The 18,525-nt window shown below is 41.4% G+C and overlaps 1 protein-coding gene across 1 annotated transcript in view; it reads right to left on the minus strand.

Annotated features, from left to right (window-relative positions):
- Window positions 1–18,525, minus strand: part of LOC126481316 (probable cytochrome P450 301a1, mitochondrial) — a 176,697-nt gene that overhangs the window by 87,698 nt on the left and 70,474 nt on the right. The window contains exons 5-6 of the mRNA XM_050104976.1: window positions 12,845–12,961; window positions 9,276–9,352 (exon numbers count right to left, since the gene is read on the minus strand). Of these exons, the coding sequence (XP_049960933.1) occupies window positions 9,276–9,352; window positions 12,845–12,961 (194 nt within the window). The remainder of the gene's footprint in view (window positions 1–9,275; window positions 9,353–12,844; window positions 12,962–18,525) is intronic.

Raw genomic sequence — 18,525 nt, forward strand, 5'->3', positions numbered from 1 at the left:
AAACGTCTGGTCAATGGTGGCCGAACAACTGGCTCGTCACAATACGCCAGTCACTACTCTTGATGAACTGTGGTATCGTGTTGAAGCTGCATGGGCAGCTGTACCTGTACACGCCATCCAAGCTCTGTTTGACTCAATGCCCAGGCGTATCAAAGCCGTTATTACGGCCAGAGGTGGTTGTTCTGGGTACTGATTTCTCGGGATCTATGCACCCAAACTGCGTGAAAATGTAATCACATGTCAATTCTAGTATAATATATTTTTCCAATGAATACCCATTTATCATCTGCATTTATTCTTGGTGGAGCAATTTTAATGGTCAGTAGTGTAACATCGTTTCGGACCTCCTTTTGCCGGGCGTAGTGCACCCACTCGACATGGCATGAACTCAGCTAGTTCTTGGAAGTCCCGTACAGAAATACTGAACCTTGATAGACTCTATGGCCGTCCATAGTTAAGGATAGGTTGCCGGTGCAGGATTTTGTGCACGAGATGACCTCTCGATTATGTCCCATAAACATTCGCTAGAACTCATGTCGGGCGATATGGGCGATATGGGTGACCAAATCATTCGTTCAAATTGTACAGTATGTTCTTCGAACCAATTACGATGCGGTGACTTGCCACATTGTCACCCACAAAAATTTCATCGTTGTTTCGGAACATGAAGCCCGTCAATGGCCGCCAATGGTCTCCAGGCAGCCGAAGATAACCATTTCCTGTCAGTGATCAGTTGGACCAGAGGACCCAGTCCATTCCATGTAAACACAGACCAAACAACTATGGAGCCAGCACCAGCATCCACAGTGCCTAGTTGACAACGTGGGTCCATGGCTTTCTGGGGTATGCGCCACATTCTAACCGCACCGGCTGCTCTTGCCAACTGAAATCAGAACTCATCTGGCAGAGGCCACGGTTTTCCAACCGTCTAGTATCCAACCGATATGGTCACGAGTCCACGAGACGCGCAGCAGGCGATGTCGTGATACTGGCCATAGCATTTCGCTGAACTAGCCTAACGCGTACGTTCGTCGTACGTCACACATTCATTTCTGCTGTTATTTCACGATATGTTACTTCTCTCCTAGCACTGACAACTCTACGCAAACGCTGCTGCCCTTGGTAGTCAGGTGATGGCCGTCGGCAATTGCGCTGTCCGTGATGAGAGATAATGCCTAAATTTGGTATTCTCGGCACACTCTTGACACTCTGGATCTCGGAATACTGAATTCCCCAGCGATTTCCGAAATGCAATGTCTCTTGCGTCTAGCTTCATCTACCATTCCGTGTTCAAAGTCTGTTAATATCCGTCGAGCGACCATAATCATATTGGACACCTTTTTACATGAATCACTTACAAATTACAGCTCCGCCAATGCACTGCTCTTTTATACCTTATGCACACGATACTATCGCCATCTGTAAATGTGGATATCGCTATCCCACGACTATTATCAACTCAGTGTAATTCAAAGAACACAAGACAATTGAACAGAATGTTGATCATGTCGTAATCAAATCATTGCTGCACAGAACTGCGGCATCTAAACCAGTGGCGTCGTCCATCCTGCAATGTCTCTATGTCGTGCAATGTCCCCATACGGAGACTACACAGAACATAGAATTAACCGTGCTTCAACTCCGAATATTCAACTTTGGATAAAATCTACGTGTGGTATGCTACATGTCAGTGTCTTCCTTCCTTCTCTAATAGAACTGAAAACGACCAGAAAGAAATTCACTAATATAATCTTAAGAACGACTCTGAGTTCGTACTGGATTTGCTTCCCAATAAACAAGCAGTATTTGATAACTGTCAACCATATGCTATAATGTCACAACTTACTGTTATTATTACTACGTTTGTATTATGAAGTCGTTCATATCAGCTTCTCTGTTGATCATCGCGGAGTTTCAAGAATGCAAACATTAGATGTTCACCACACAGAGTATCTGATTATAACGAGTTCCGTATGAAATCTAACATTTGTTTTAGACTATATTTCGTCAACATATCTATTTTTAATAATAGGTCTTCGTTTTATTGATAGGTATATTCCTGTATATCCATGAGCGCACGGTATTACTTTCGCCTGATTTTGTAGCTATTGCCACCTTTCCTGAAGTTTTTAATTTAAATTGTTAGTGCCTCTTCGCTGTCTTCTGTTTTTTTCCACGAGTTTTCGTGTTTTGATGAAACCATTTACTTTGTTTTGTTATCAGTTCCCTGATTCGCCCCTATTTATACCACTGTTTTGGTTTTATCCTTCTTGTACTGCTGTATGTTCTGCTTCTATTATGATGTCCCCAGTGTCAACATGTTAATTTGTTGTTGTTAGTGTTATTTTTAACATATTTCACTAATAATTATGGTTTCGTTTCACTCAGTTGTATGTCAGTGAGAGTCATTATTCTTGAGTATAATGTGTGTTGGAAGTCTTGACTACGTGAACTTAATGTGTGTGTGCGTGTGTGGTCTCCTGTAGATGTTTTCTCATCAGCTCGTTTAATTTATTTTTTCTGTTCTGTTGCCATTTTATGTTCTGCTTTATCAGTCCCGGGACTATAAGATTTTTCAGGTAAGTTGCTATCTGCAAGTGCAAATTGCATACCTTTTTTTCATATAGCTGCTTAATGTCGTTATTTAACCAAAATATTTCTGCTCCTTACTTTGCATTGTGTGCTAAGTCAGAATCACGTCTCATATTTCCATAAATGTGGTTTGGAGTCAAATGATAATGATTACACTTTTTGTTGAATTTCAAATCGTTTCTTGTCCTGTTGAGTGGGATCTGTCCTCTAGGAACACAAGCTGAACTGGCACTATAATCAAAACTATGAAAGTAAAATAATTAGCTACATTGGACAGACAACAACAAAAGTCACATTTCTCTAGTGCAGGCATGATGCATTAGTATTTCCTCCCCTAAAATAGAGATCGGTCAAGCTAATTATTACTGAAAAACTTCTGAAAACGTTATGCGTTACGAAAGAAGAGTGAAATTGTGTGTTTCAGTTCTGATATGACGTCAGGCGGGAATTTAAGGAGACCAGAGGTTGAACAGAATTTCAGGGAGAGCATAAGGGAGCAATTGACAGGAATGGGGGAAGGAAATACAGTAGAAGAAGAATGGGTAGCTTTGAGGGATGAAGTGGTTAAGGCAGCAGAGGAGCAAGTAGGTAAAAAGATGAGGGCTGGTAGAAATCCTTGGGTAACAGAAGAAATACTGAATTTAATTGATGAAAGGAGGAAATATAAAAATGCAGCAAATGAAGCAGGCAAAAAGGAATACAAACGTCTCAAAAATGATATCGACAGGAAGTGCAAAATGGCTAAGCAGGGATGGCTAGAGGACGAATGTAAGGATGTAGAGGCTTATCTCACTAGGAGGAGGAGGAGGAGGAGGAGGAGGATATTAGTGTTTAACGTCCCGTCGACAACGAGGTCATTAGAGACGGAGCGCAAGCTCGGGTTAGGGAAGGATGGAGAAGGAAATCGGCCGTGCCCTTTCAAAGGAACCATCCCGGCATTTGCCTGAAGCGATTTAGGGAAATCACGGAAAACCTAAATCAGGATGGCCGGAGACGGGATTGAACCGTCGTCCTCCCGAATGCGAGTCCAGTGTGCTAACCACTGTGCCACCTCGCTCGGTATATCTCACTAGGGGTAAGATAGATACTGCCTACAGGAAAATTAAAGAGACCTTTGGAGAAAAGAGAGCCACTTGTATAAATACCAAGAGCTCAGATGGAAACCCAGTTCTAAGCAAAGAAGGAAAAGCAGAAAGGTGGAGGGAGTATACGGAGGGTCTATACAAGGGCGATGTTCTTGAGGACAATATTATGGAAATGGAAGAGGATGCAGATGAAGATGAAACGGGAGATATGATACTGCGTGAAGAGTTTGATAGAGCACTGAAAGACCTGAGTCGCAAAAAAGCTCCGGGAGTAGACAACATTCCATTAGAACTACTGACAGCCTTGGGAGAGCCAGTCCTGACAAAACTCTACCATCTGGTGAGCAAGATGTATGAGACAGGCGAAATACCCTGTGACTTCAAGAAGAATATAATAATTCCAATCCCAAAGAAAGCAGGTGTTGACAGATGTGAAAATTACCGAACTATCAGTTTAATAAGTCACAGTAAGTAACACGAATTCTTTACAGACGAATGGAAAAACTAGTAGAAGCCGACCTTGGGGAAGATCAGTTTGGATTCCGTAGAAATATTGGAACACGTGAGGCAATACTGACCCTACGACTGATCTTAGAAGCTAGATTAAGGAAAGACGAACCTACGGCTAGCATTTGTAGACTTAGAGAAAGCTTTTGACAATGTTGGCTGGAATACTCTCTTTCAAATTCTGAAGGTGGCAGGGGTAAAATACAGGGAGCGAAAAGCTATTTACAATTTGTACAGAAACCAGATGGCAGTTATAAGAGTCGAGGGACATCAAAGGGAAGCAGTGGTTGGGAAGGGATTGAGACAGGGTTGTAGCCTGTCCCCGCTGTTGTTCAATCTGTATATTGAGCAAGCAGCAAAGGAAACAAAAGAAAAATTCGGAATAGGTATTAAAATCCGTGGAGAAGAAATAAAAACTTTGAGGTTCGCCGATGACATGGTAATTCCCTCAGAGACAGCAAAGGACTTGGAAGAGCAGTTGAATGGAATGGATAGTGTCTTGAAAGGAGGATATAAGATGAACATCAACAAAAGCAAAACAAGGATAATGGAATGTAGTCGAATTAAGTCGGGTGATGCTGAGGGTATTAGATTAGGAAATGAGAAGCTTAAAGTAGTCAAGGAGTTTTGCTACTTGGGGAGGAAAATAACTGATGATGGTCAAAGTAGAGAGTATATACAATGTAGACTGGCAATGGCAAGGAAAGCATTTCTGAAGAAGAGAAATTTGTAAACATCGAGTATTGATTTAAGTGTCAGGAAGTCGTTTCTGAGAGTATTTGTATGGAGTGTAGCCATGTATGGAAGTGAAACATGGACGATAAATAGTTTGGACAAGAAGAGAATAGAAGCTTTCGAAATGTGGTGCTATAGAAGAATGCTGAAGATTAGATGGGTAGATCACATAACTAATGAGGAAGTATTGAATAGGATTGGGGAGAAGAATAGGTTGTGGCACAACTTGACCAGAAGATTGGTTGGTAGGACATGTTCTGAGGCACCAAGGGATCTCCAATTTAGTATTGGAGGGCAGCGTGGAGGGTAAAAATCGTAGAGAGAGACCAAGAGATGAATACACTAAACAGATACAGAAGGATGTAGGTTGCAGTAGGTACTGGGAGATGAAGAAGCTTGCACAGGATAGAGTAGCATGGAGAGCTGCATCAAACCAGTCTCAGGACTGAAGACCACAACAACAACATGACGTCAGGACAATAGGTTCTTTCTTCAGTGAATTCTCTCGTCCTCTCCCACTCCCTCAAACTCTCCCTCTCCCCCCCCCCCCCTCTCTACCTTTCTCCCTCTCTCTCCCCGTCAATCGAAAGCTGAGTACAAGAAGTCCATTATGCTTTGCAAAGTATAGCACAGACGTCAAAGCATAGTCATCGATAGGTGCTGCTTCACCTGTGATCTATACCAGTAATGCTGTTATAAGTACTCCTTTTTAAAATTTCACAGAACAAAGGTAGCACCAGTAGTGTCACGTGTATATTGAACTCAAAATCTTTGATTGTTTCCGAAATAATGTTATTTTAGTGCAAGATCGAATTTTCGATTGCCATCAGAGATTTGTCATTATACTGGAGCATTACGATAAGCAACTTGTTTGTGTTTTGTACTCTAAATTTTTGCTAATTAGATAAATAATTTTATTTTCGTACTAAATGGTATTTTCGAGACGCTGTACTTTCATTTCTGTGTGGAAGATTGTACATCACTTTATTTGGCCGTGTTGCATGTTTCTATCTCTTATTTGGTGCCTTACGAGGTTTTATATCCTTGTTAGCAGAATATGCACTCTAAATACAGCAAATTAAAGATCTCATCTGAACGCCTTTCTTTCCCCCCCCCCCCCACCCCCCACCCCTTTCCTGTTCCCCCTCAAACGGTGCTAAGTTCGATTGTCTTTGACTATGCTGTGTGTTTACACCTTATATTTGGAGCATTGAGATTAGATGTTGGTATTGTTTAGTGGTTTATTATGGAAGGGAAAGGAAATACTGTCTGTAAATGTTCTAGGGAGGCTTGGCACCATAGTTATGATCAGTAAATGTTACAGTCTTCCTTTAAATTTCTCTTTTGTGCATAACTTTAAGATGGCCTAATCAAACACAGAAAAAGCAGTAGTAACCTGTCAGTATCATCGATTTATGTTTCTAGTGTACAACATGCATTTTTTCTAACCCCCTCAAGTAGGCTTGGTGAGGTGAAGAATTATTGAAAAACTTGTAAAGACATCAGCAGCTCATAGTTAAAACACTGTACGAGGAGTACTTTGCCTCAGATCGAAGTGGTAATACCCTTTACGTTTTTTGAAACATACAGCAGACAATTAAGAGATAAAACAAACTTTCCTCTCTGCGTGGAACCTTGTCCATAATTTTCTTTGTCCATGTTGTATGTTTATATTTTGTTCAGCGCATAATGATCAGATGTTAGTATCATTGAGTATCTGATTACGGAAAAACTATAGTCTCTAAGCTTTTAAGCGAGCACTTGTATCATAGTTCTGAATGGTAAAGATCACAGCTTTTTTCTAGAGTTCGTTTCTGTAAATAGTCTCATGTAGACTTAAAATAAAGTGTCTGTTGCCTGCTTAGTGTTATTTTTAGCCCTGTGTGTTTTGTACAGTTATAGAACAATTCAGATGTGTAATTAGCATTGCGTAACTTAATTTGAAACTTCAGCATCATGCTTAAAGCGCCACATATTAATTGCACACTTTCAGACGTTGACGTTATAGAACAGTAATTCAGACTGTCTATTTATGTGTATGCTTAGTATCGTATTTTAGCCAACATGTCTTATGTGTAGTTATAGGCTACGTAAGTTCGTCGTTGTGAATGCTCTCATTTAGACCTAAAGTTAAATGTCAAATATTACCTGAATGCATGCTTCATGTGCTTTTACAGTTACAGAACAATTTAGGCCTGGATATAGCTCTGGCACACTTAATTTGAGAGTTCACAGATAAGTTTCAATCATAAATTTATATGAAAACACATTTTTTGATATGGAAATGTTTAATTGTGCCTTACATCAAGTGTAGGACAAAAATCAAAATATTATCATTCACAAGTGCTGCTTAACCTTTAACTTCATGGTATGAACGTTATGTACAGGGAAGGAGAGAGGCAGAGAAACGTGATATTTGTGTTGGAAGGTGCCAATTTATGCAATTTTGGTGAAGCTTGCATATTTTTCAACATAGAAATACCGTATATTAGGAATTTTTTACAATGTTATGCAATTCAGGTGAAGGTTACGTTCTTTTTTTTAAAAATAAAATTAGCCGTTCAGACCGAACATGGCGGATATATTCTGATTGCCTGTTTCATAGTATTTTTTGAATTTCCTACCAACATGATGTCATAAGAAGTAGGCGTCTTGCAACGTCATAAATATGTCACTGATAAATGTATAAATGTGTGATTTGTAACTTCATGAAAATGATGTTATTGCTAAGGGGGCATGGCTTGTGACATCATGTATTCGAGATTAGGTTACCACATGTAATGTCATGAGGCTTCAAGGTGGTCAATATATTTTAGAATCACCATAGCCATACTACGCATGAGTAGATTTTTCGTTCTTTTATTAATATGAATACAGATGATATCTTTTTTATTCAACAATCTGTGATGATACTTTTACATGATTAAATCCATTGTAACCACTAAGTTGTGAAATGAAGCTACAGAATATTTACTAAATATATATTTTACTCATATACTAATAATGATAGGCTGACTCTGAACACTGAAAATATAAAACAGCAAATAATGAGACCGCTTGAGAATAATTCAAGTAATATATTTCTTAATACTTTTCACAGTGGAGAAACAAGAAGTAAACTATGAAAAGTACACTGTCTGTAAGAGGAAGTGCAACACTCAGGAAAGATAGTTAGATGTCAATATAACTATGAACAGGGATACACCAGCAGCGAGAATGTAAATGGCTAGAGTTACAATCTTCATTCAAAATTTAACCAGTGGTTCGTTTAGAACCTAGAATTTGTGACGTTTTGATCGCTAGTCAAATATGCTACCCCTCAACCACGGATGGTACATTAATTATTTACAAAAAGGGAAATAAAGTCTGTTCTTCACTAAACATCATACTAAAACCTATGTTCATTAGATGCCATATACAATACTATATAGATATTGTTTTAATTTTGTTTAGTTTGTAATTATTCGCCACAATGATACATATAATTTGTCGTGTACAATATTTTTCATCGGTTTGGTTCATTTAAGTAATATTTTTCAATAATGCTCCATTTTTATTTAACCTGGTGACAAAATTATTAAATTTTCCAGATTCGTGCAGAAAGGCTGTTTTATGGAAACAAAGGGGGGAATGGAGAGCTTAGCTTTGGCCGTTGTGTTAAGGGCACAGGGCCACCTGTAGTGCATGGAGAAGTCTAGAGGAATTCCTTATCTGGCGATGGGCATCATACGGCTCATAACGATGAGACACGCAAGTTCAGGGCTAGTAAAGAGCCATGCGATCCAAGTGGTCACTTGAGGCGCTCACCTGAGAGTGGTGCCAGGGCCAACCCTAGCCGAAAGTTGTACATCAGGTGTACTCGTATTATAATTAGTAGCGAAAACAGCCTATTTCAACATCCACATGATTTTCATTTATTTTTAAGATCTTGCCAATACTGAAGGAACGGTGGTTAAAATACGAGGTGAGGGGCGCTAAATGACGTGTGTGATTGTCGATATACTATAGACTGAATAAACTAGGACGTGCATGACTGAATAAAATATTTGCCATCCGTAAACAGTCACGGAGTAGAAGTATTCAGTAAGTGTGTACATGTGTACATGCACGTGTGTGTGTGTGTGTGTGTGTGTGTGAGAGAGAGAGAGAGAGAGAGAGAGAGGGAGAGAGAGAGAGAGAGAGAACGGAGATTGTCATTCTATTCAATTCCAAGAACTATGCATCTATTTATTGCTTCCCTAATAACATCTCTCAGATAACTGTTTCATTACAGTGTGTACAATGTCATGCATTTGTATTGTACAGTTGTAACGTGCATGCTTTGAATTAATCTTTTATTCATTTTTCATTACTTACATTCCAGCGCCCACTTGTTGAGTTCGTTCTTGAAGTCCAGCGGCATCTTGCCGTTTTCGTCTCTTAGATCCAGCATCCTACGTCATCGTAACAAAGAAATCGAGCTATCAGCAAATAGACAGACATTACAGACTTTATAACGTGAACATAAGACAGGTCAAATGTGTAGTCTTCTGAAATTGTTCAAGGTAAGCAACATCATATTTGGTGGACGATTACGTACGTGACAGTGCTTCACATATTCCTTGAAATACTGTTCGTATGTAAACGTAGTGAAGTACGACGTCACCGTCTATTGTAGGTTCACATTTTCATTTTATGATCACATTACCTTACTTCTCTCAGCATTCCTTGCTAGCAATATCTGAGAAAACATATCGGCCCTTTTTGCTCATTTTTTCAAAACCTACAGCGGTATATTCATTTATATTTCACCTTTTATCTCATTAATTGAAAAATCATACGTAGAAAATGCTCAGAAAACGTTTCTATCACTTCCATGTCAGTTAACGTATATGGGTTTAGATTCAAGGAGCGCAGAGAATGAATCATTAATTCTTACAAAAGTAAACAAATAACTTTAATTTGTGGTAAGTGCCAAACAACAGCTAAAAGAAAAGCAGTCCGATAGAAAGTGAACTTATCTGAAATCTAAGTGTGCTGGCTGGTAAGTGTGTTGCTCTATCTTGTGTGCGAGGTGTGGTTATAAAATAAAAGGAATATTGCTGTAAAAGTTCTACTTCAGAAACGTATTACTCCTCTATCCTTACAACTCTCCATGAGAATTTTCCACTGGCAGAAAAAGTGCTCGAAGTCTTCCTATGAGAAATCCTTGATGACGCGTGCCACTTTGTCTTTCACTGGACCAAAATCATGTTCCATTAATGCAGATCTGACCCTGGGGAATAGATAAAAAGCACGTGGTGTTAGGCCAAGCGAATAAAGTGGGTCGTCTGACATGATATGCTGTATTTCACTAGAAACCTCTTAACATACAATGCGCTTTGAGCCAGTGCGGATTGATTTTCAAGAACCCAGTGAAGATATACAATTCCATGAATATCGAAAAAGAAAACAACAGTCATCACCGCTTTGAAGCCTGATTTGCTCATTTGGGCTGTTTTCCTTATCTGTGAAGTTGGCCCCATTCACATTGGACGGACTTGTGCTTAGTTTCTAAATCATAAGTGAAAAACCAAGATTCGTCACATGTTATCACTCTTGCCATGAAATTAGGACCATTTTCAGTGGTGTTCAAACTTTCAGTACAAACACTTTCATAAGCTTCTTTTTGGTCGATCATGAGTATTATCAGCACCAGTTCCACACACACTTTTCTCATGTCAAATTAATTACGCAAAATTTACCTTACACATTCATCAATTCTTCCACTTCCAGCAATCGATCGAATACTCAACTGACGGGCAGATCGAATCAGATTACCAACTTTTTCGATATGTTCATTCTTTTCTGATGTTGAAGGGCGTCCCCGGCGTAAGTCCAACGTCTTCTCGGCCGCCTTGGAAACACTTGAACCACACAAAAACTCGCGTACGTGATAAACAGTCCTCGCCATACACTTATTTTAACGCAATACAATTTTTAGTAGCAATTTCCGCAAGGTTCATGTGAACCATCACCACAATTGATTGCTCAATTAGTAAATGTATCATTTTTACGACAAAACAAAGTAACAGCTATGACAAAAACGAAGGCCACGCTCTTCCTGATTTGTCTACAGACATCGGAGATGCTGCATTCGACTTGTGACAATAGTAATCCACAGCGTTGCTGTGACACACAAGAAAAAAGTTTCACGCTTCATAGCTATCGGTCTTTTATCTTCGGCGCTTGTGTACTTACTCTGTGACAACATCAGTCCAATTATTTTATAGCCACACCTCGTACTACATCGTGTCTGCATCCTTTTTGTCTCGCTGCGCACTAGGGGTCGAGACGTTTGCACAACAACTTTCTGCTGACGCTGAGAATGTTTAGTCAGGGTCTTTTCAGCACATACCGTAGGTGATCCATTCAGATTTCTGCCTCCTGTAGGAAGGCGTTCACGAGTTGGGCACGGTATGCTCATGCATTATCGTCTCGAAACACGAAACCGTCACCGAAAAGTGTATCGAGGGCTGGCTCGTAGGATGGAGGATCCTGTCCAGATATACCACGTCTCTCGTATTACCCTGAATAAGAGGAGAGACGTCCGACTTCCGTTCGTGACTGACGCACCTCCCCGCTGAACCGGTGGGGCTAAACGCCTGAGACTTGAACTAGTGTCTGGCATCCTCCGTACTTCTTCTGGTATCGAGCGCTGTAGAGACCATGAGATAGTGATACGCACATAAACAGGTGGTGGTAACACCTCACACAAAAGATGAAAAAGGGCAGTGCAATGGCGGAGCTGTCATTACTACTTACATGATTCATGTAAAATGTGTCCGACATGACTGTGGCCGCACTACGGGAATTAACAGACTCGTGCGTGGCTCGAGCTAGACGCATGGAAGATTCCATTTCGGAAATCGTTAGGAAACTCTGTATTCCGAAGATCTACAATGCCAAGAGTGTTCCGAGAAAAACGACGCAGTGGCCGACGTCCTCCACTTAACGACCGAGAGCAGAGGGGTTTGCGTAGAATTGTCGGTGTTAACAGACAAGCAACGCTGCGTGAAACGACAGAAACCTATGTGGAACGTGCGACGAACGTATCCGTTAGGATAGTGCGGCGAAATTTACGGTTAATGAGCTATGGCAGCAGACGACCGGCAAGAGTGACTTTGTTAACAGCATGACATCGCCTGCAGTGCCTCTCCAAATCTCGTGACTACATCAGTTGGACCCTAGATGATTGGAGAATCGTGCTCTGGTCAGATGAACACCAATTTAAATAGGTAAGAGCTGATGGTAGCTTTCGACTGTGGCACAGATCCCAGAAGCCATGGACCCAAGTTGTCAACAAGGCACTGGGCAAGCTGGTGGTGGCTCCACAATGGTGTGGTCTGTGTTCACTTGTAATGGACTAGGTCCCCTGGTCCAACTGAACCAATCAGTGACCATTTTCAGTCATTCATGAACGTCATGTTTCCAAACAGCGATGGAATTTTTATAGATGAAAATGTGCAATATCACCGGACCACAATCGTTCATGATTGGTTTGTAGAACATTCTGGACAATTCGTACGAATGACTTGGCCACCCAGATCGCTCTACATGAATCCCATCGAACATTTATGGGACATAATTGGGTGGTCAATTCGTGTACAAAATACCGCACGGCAATTGTGGACAGCAATAGAGGCAGCATATCTCATTTTCTGAGAACTTCTGTTAATTTGTTCAGTCCATGTGACTTGAAGTTGCTGCACTACTCCGTGCAAAAGGTGGTCCAACACGATATTATAAGGTATCCCATAACTTTTATCACCTCTCTGTAGGCGGCCGCCTAGAGGAGAGTTCTCCTGTACCACGTGATACAGACCCTGGGACCGATCCTGTGACAAATACAAGTTTACAACCAGAACTGATGGCAGACATTACCCACATTTGTTCCTCGTACTCACCTGTCCACGAATTCCAACGCGATACTGTCTATGGGCGCCATGTATTGCTTGGCAGATCGCGGCTGCATCATCGGCCTGTTCACCTTCCTCCGCAACTCCAGCCACTTCTCGCCTTCACTGGGGACAGAGATCAAACCACCATCAGCCTTCAGATACATCTGTTGTTACGTGTGAGCTTTGTCTCATTTCGTAAATTACTGACTACTTACGCTAAGCTCACCAGTCAAAATATTATTAATTTTCGTATTAGAAGAGCACATGATTGCTTTGGAGCGCTGTAGATTATATGAAGAGCATCGTTTCAAATTGCATTAATACAATGCACAGGTCATAATTTTACAGAAAGCAGAAAAAACATTTCTGTTTCTAATCAAATGGAATATCAAGTCACTTTCCACTAGGAATGTGGAAACCACTCAACGACTGTGATACGACCATCAAAATGATGGAGAATAGCAATCAGTGAACCTTTCCTTTCAGGCTTTGTTAAAGCAAATCTAGATTTCGACTAGTAACTATACATTGTCAATGCATTATTTCAGGGTTTTGGCACATGCCCTAGTATGTCAATCCCCTGTTGTTCGGACTCCCATCACAGTTAATTCAAGACTATTGTATACAATAGTCTTGTATACAATAGTCTTGTATGAACTGTGACAGGAGCCCGAACAACAGGGGATTGACGTACTAGGGCATATATTGAACACTGAACTATTGCATTGATAATGACTAATTACTAGCCGAAATCTAGATTTGCTTTAATAAAGCTTGAAAGGAATGTACGATTGATTGCTGTTCTCAATCATCTTGAAAGACAAATGAAGAAAATTATCTTGGACAGGACCTAGGTGTGTAGGTCACTGCATGGAGGAGCCATTGTAATTTTTAAGGTGCGCTTGATACGTTTCGCACCAGTTTTTTTAATAAAATACACTGCCGAAAAAAATTAGTACAACCTTTCAGACCTTTCCATTTCACTCAAAATTTATTGTTGCAACAGTGTATATGGAGTATATGAAGTGATTACTTTTACAGGACAGTAGCACAAGCGGTTCTGAGATGCCAGGGGTCGACCCATGCTGGAATACCCGTATTAGTAAGTGATGTAACTTCACAAGCTGCGACATGGTCGCAAATAGAGCAGTGATCTGAAAATGTAGAATAAATTTCTTTATTTCACGTCTGACCACAAATTTTGTAGATTCTCAGAATATCGTTTTCGCTCAGCAATGAAGATCTTCAGATCTGTTTTATAAAAAACAGGGCCTAATATACGGGAGCCATAGAGGCACCGTCAAATGCTTCCACGGGCGGCAATGCAGGCGCTGACTCGCATCCAATCGATGGTACAGATGGCCAACACTGTTCTGGAATACGTTATTGCAGGCCTGTTCACATAGTTCTGTAAGAGTTGTTGGTTGGAAATGAGCGTACGGCATTGCGGGCCGGGAGTCCTCCATTCGGGATAGTTCGCCCACCGAGGGCAATTACTTATTGCATTGGACCCACATTGGGCGACTTGCGCGTCGGAGATGGGGATGAAATAATGATGAGGACAACATTCAGTCCCTGAGCGGTGAAAATCTACTGTCCCCAACCGGGAATCGAACCCCGGCCCCTTGGCGTGGCATTTCGCCACGCTGACCACTCAGCTAACGGGGGCGGACAGAGTTGTTGGTTGAGTCGCACGACTCACTTCTCTTTCCATCGTATCCCACGTGTGCTCGACTGGAGACAAGTCCGGAGATACTGCTGGCCAGGGAAGTTGCTGCACATCCTGCAGAGCACATTGATTTTCACCAGCTGTGTGTAGGCGACCATTATTCTGTGGGAACAACACATCACATTCCTGCTGGAAGAACGCAAAGGAGCGGGTCTAATAATATTCTGCACGTACCGAGCGCTGGTTAGCGTCCCCTCCAAAGAAAGAAGGGTGAACGAGAGTTGTAGTTTATCGTCCCCTAGACCATAAGACCTCTTGTAGGGCCAGTGCGTCGTGGAAGAATGCTCACTAAGAGACAGTGGTTCAAATGGCTCTGTGCACTATGCGACTTAAATTCTAATGTCATCAGTCGCCTAGAACTCAGAACTAATTAAATCTAACTAACCTAAGGACATCACACACATCCATGCCCGAGGCAGGATTCGAACCTGCGACCGTAGCGGTCTCGCGGTTCCAGACTGCAGCGCCTAGAATCGCACGGCCACTTCGGCCTGCAGAGACAGTGGTCACCAGATCTAAATTGCAGGAGCAGACGACCAGCACTTGGGAACAGGCGGAATCTACTTTCATCGCTGAAGGTCACAGCGCGTCATCCCGTCTTCCAAGAGATCCTTTGACGGCACCAGTCGAACGATGCACGTTGATGCTGTGGCAACAGTGGAAGACGGGCTAGAGGTGTGCGCACCTGTAGTCCCACTGTTCATAACCGGCAACAGTTCGTGTTGTCACGTCCGGGCTCATAAGCCCTCTTATCTGTGCTGTGGTACTGTATGATCTGCCACTGCTGCCATTACAATACGACGATCCTGACAGGCGTCCAGAACATCATCTATAGGTGTGGGAATACTCACGTGAGCACTGATATCACCAGTGTACGTTTTGATCGAACCATGTTTTCACATAATGTGATTTGAATCGTTCATTTCAATTTTGGATTGATTTTATTGTAGGACACAGCCCATCACGTACAAAAATAAAGATATCAACATGTTGTTAACGGCAGCTCGATGTGTTACAATACTGCACTTAGTCCTTCTTCCTCGCGCAAACAGGCACAGTCACCGTCCTCATGACTCGGCCTACCACTTTCAGCTGATGTTGCATCGATGTTTAGTGCCGAAACATAAAACTGAAAACTATCAACCTCTTTATAGTTGTCTCCAAATGTTGTTTTTAACAGTTTATTGAGGTCCAGTTTCTTAGCGTCACGAAATTCTCTCGGTGTATCATTTGGAATTTCGACTGCGCTTTCCTGCGTAATGCTTCTCTGTTCTTGGTGGTTTTTAAGATGAAACGTTCATCATATAAGAGAGCCTGCCACCTTGATCCACTGTGTTCGGTACGGTGTAAACTTTATTGTTTTACTTTCACCAAGTAGAATATTGGAGTGCTTCCACACTTGAATCTACCTTCTTTGCGCTTAAAAGAAAACTCAGAATTACATAAATGTGGATATTGGTTGAAGTAGCTAAAATTAAGTTCGTCTCGCCACGTCATAACTACAGATAGCAAAACTCAATCATAGTACAAAAACACGCATTTATGCAATCTTTATCTCACGAATAACAGTGCTCCGACATTAAAAATTTCACTGATCATTCGTAAAAACCACATCAGGTGCCATTACTTACTAAGCTTCCTTTTCACGCTGTATGTTAGTTTTCGCTGCTCTAATTCTCATTCTTCTTCCTTTCTATCGCTTTCCACGGGTAAATAGGCCTCCACGGTGATCGAAAATGCACACTCATGTAATCAACATCATTCTGTGATGATAATAGCAGAAACGCCAATGAAAAGCGCGGGATAATAACGCATGCTACGAAACTTGCCCTGAACATAATGTGTTCTGAACTTTTGGTTGCGGTGTACATAATGCGACTTGATCACATTCATGTTTTTCAACACTAAAGTAGTATACGAAAGAAAGCGAAATGACTCGATATGACTCAACAGCGTTAAAGAGCATACCATAATTGGGGTGGAAACGCATCAAACTGTACTTGGACTTCGGCTCCATTTAATACGTTTTGAAACGATGCTCCTCATATGGAACTCGCACCACGTGGTCATTCAACCTTCCACCGCTGACGTGCAGCGCAAGCATATGTGTGTGTGTGTGTGTGTGTGTATGTGTGTGTGTGTGTGTGTGTGTGTGTGCCGATCAATTGTATGAGATCAGCTCAGTAAGATGGGTCCACGTGGGGACGTGACATATTGGCAGAGAGGAGGTATCGTGTTTGGGACGTCATTATGACCACACCATGAATGTAGTCACGCAATTTACCAATTAGATTATGTATCATTACGGACTGTATGACTCTTCTACAAGGAATGATGTGCCAATTGCAGCCGCGTAACATGCCATAAGAATGGTAGTCGCATAATTATGCTAATGGACAGGAACTAGAGACGAATATCACGCTTTGTCAGCAACAACCGGTTTCAAATGTAACAATAACTGCTGCGTTCACTGAATGCATGTCGATCTGTCTCAGTTTTCGAATGAACATTAAGAGAGGACGTGCTCACAGCAGCACACTAAGCTGCAAGTCTTCACTGTGCCAAACGATACAGAAATATATGTCCAGAAGGCTTTCGACAGCGTTGCTCACAAGAGATTTTCAATAAAATAGCGTGCCTCTGGGGTATCGCTTCAATTGTGTGAATGGACTCGCGTAATGCTGTCACACAAATCACAGTACGTAGTAATAGACGGAAATTCATCGAGTAAAACAGAAATGATATACGGCGTTCCCCAAGGAAGTATTATAGGTCCTCTGCTGTCCCTAATCTACATAAACAGCTTATGAGACAATCTGAGAACCACTCTTGCGTTGTTTGATGATGAAGCTGTCATGTACCGTCTAGTAAAGTCGTCAGAAGATCAAAATCAATTGCAAAATGACTTAGACACGATATCTGTATACTGCAAAAAGTGGCAATTGTCTCTCAGTACAGAAAACTGTGAGGCCATCCACATGAGTGCTACGAGAAGTCCATTAAATTTCGGTGACACCATGAATCACTCAGATTTAAAGCCTGTCAATTCGACTAAATACCTAGGAATTACAATCATGAACAATTTGAATTGCAATTATCACATAGATAATGCTACGGGGAAGGCAAACCAAAGACTATGCTTTATTGGCAGAACACTGATATGAAGCAATAGGTCCACTAAAAGGAGACTACCTACGCAACAATGGCTCGTTCACTGCTAGAGCAGTGCTGTGCCGTGTGAGATCCTTACGAGATAGGATTGACAGAGGATATAGAAAAGTTCAAAGAAGGGCATCTCGTTTTGTATTATGGAAAAGGATGGGATATATGATAAATGAATTGGCATGCCAATAATTAAAGGCGTTTTTCATTTCGGCGAGATCTTTCCAAGAAATTTCAATCACCAAATTTCTCCTTTGAATGTGAAAATATTTTACTGTCAGCAACTTTCATAGGGAGAAGTGATCATCATAATAAAATAACAAAAATCAGAGCTCGTACAGAAAGATTCAAGTGCTAATTTTTCCCGCACGCAGTTAGAGAGTGGGACTATAGAGCAATAATCTGAAGGAGGTTCGATGAGCCCCCTACCAGGCAATTAAGTATTAGTAGCGGAGTAGCCATATAGATCGAGAAACTGGACAGTGACTCACTGTAGGCATGTACTGCGGTTGAAAGAATTTCGATTTCGGCTATTTTCAAATGCTACCACGCAACACACCGACAACACAACGAGGTGATTAACCTGCAATCTGTGGAGGGTGTACTTCAGGCTGGGAGTAATTCCAAGAAGTCCTAGGGGTGAGTTTTCACCACGACTTAGGCGCACTCATTCAGGTCACCATAAGCATGAACGAGGACGTCTATTTCAACACCCTCGGTTACCTAGTTTATCGATTCATCTATATCTTACCGACGAATTTGCTGTGGATAGTCTCGCCGTCCAAGATCACAGGAC

The sequence above is a fragment of the Schistocerca serialis genome, chromosome 5 (assembly GCF_023864345.2).
Source record: "Schistocerca serialis cubense isolate TAMUIC-IGC-003099 chromosome 5, iqSchSeri2.2, whole genome shotgun sequence".
Classification (NCBI taxonomy): domain Eukaryota; kingdom Metazoa; phylum Arthropoda; class Insecta; order Orthoptera; family Acrididae; genus Schistocerca; species Schistocerca serialis.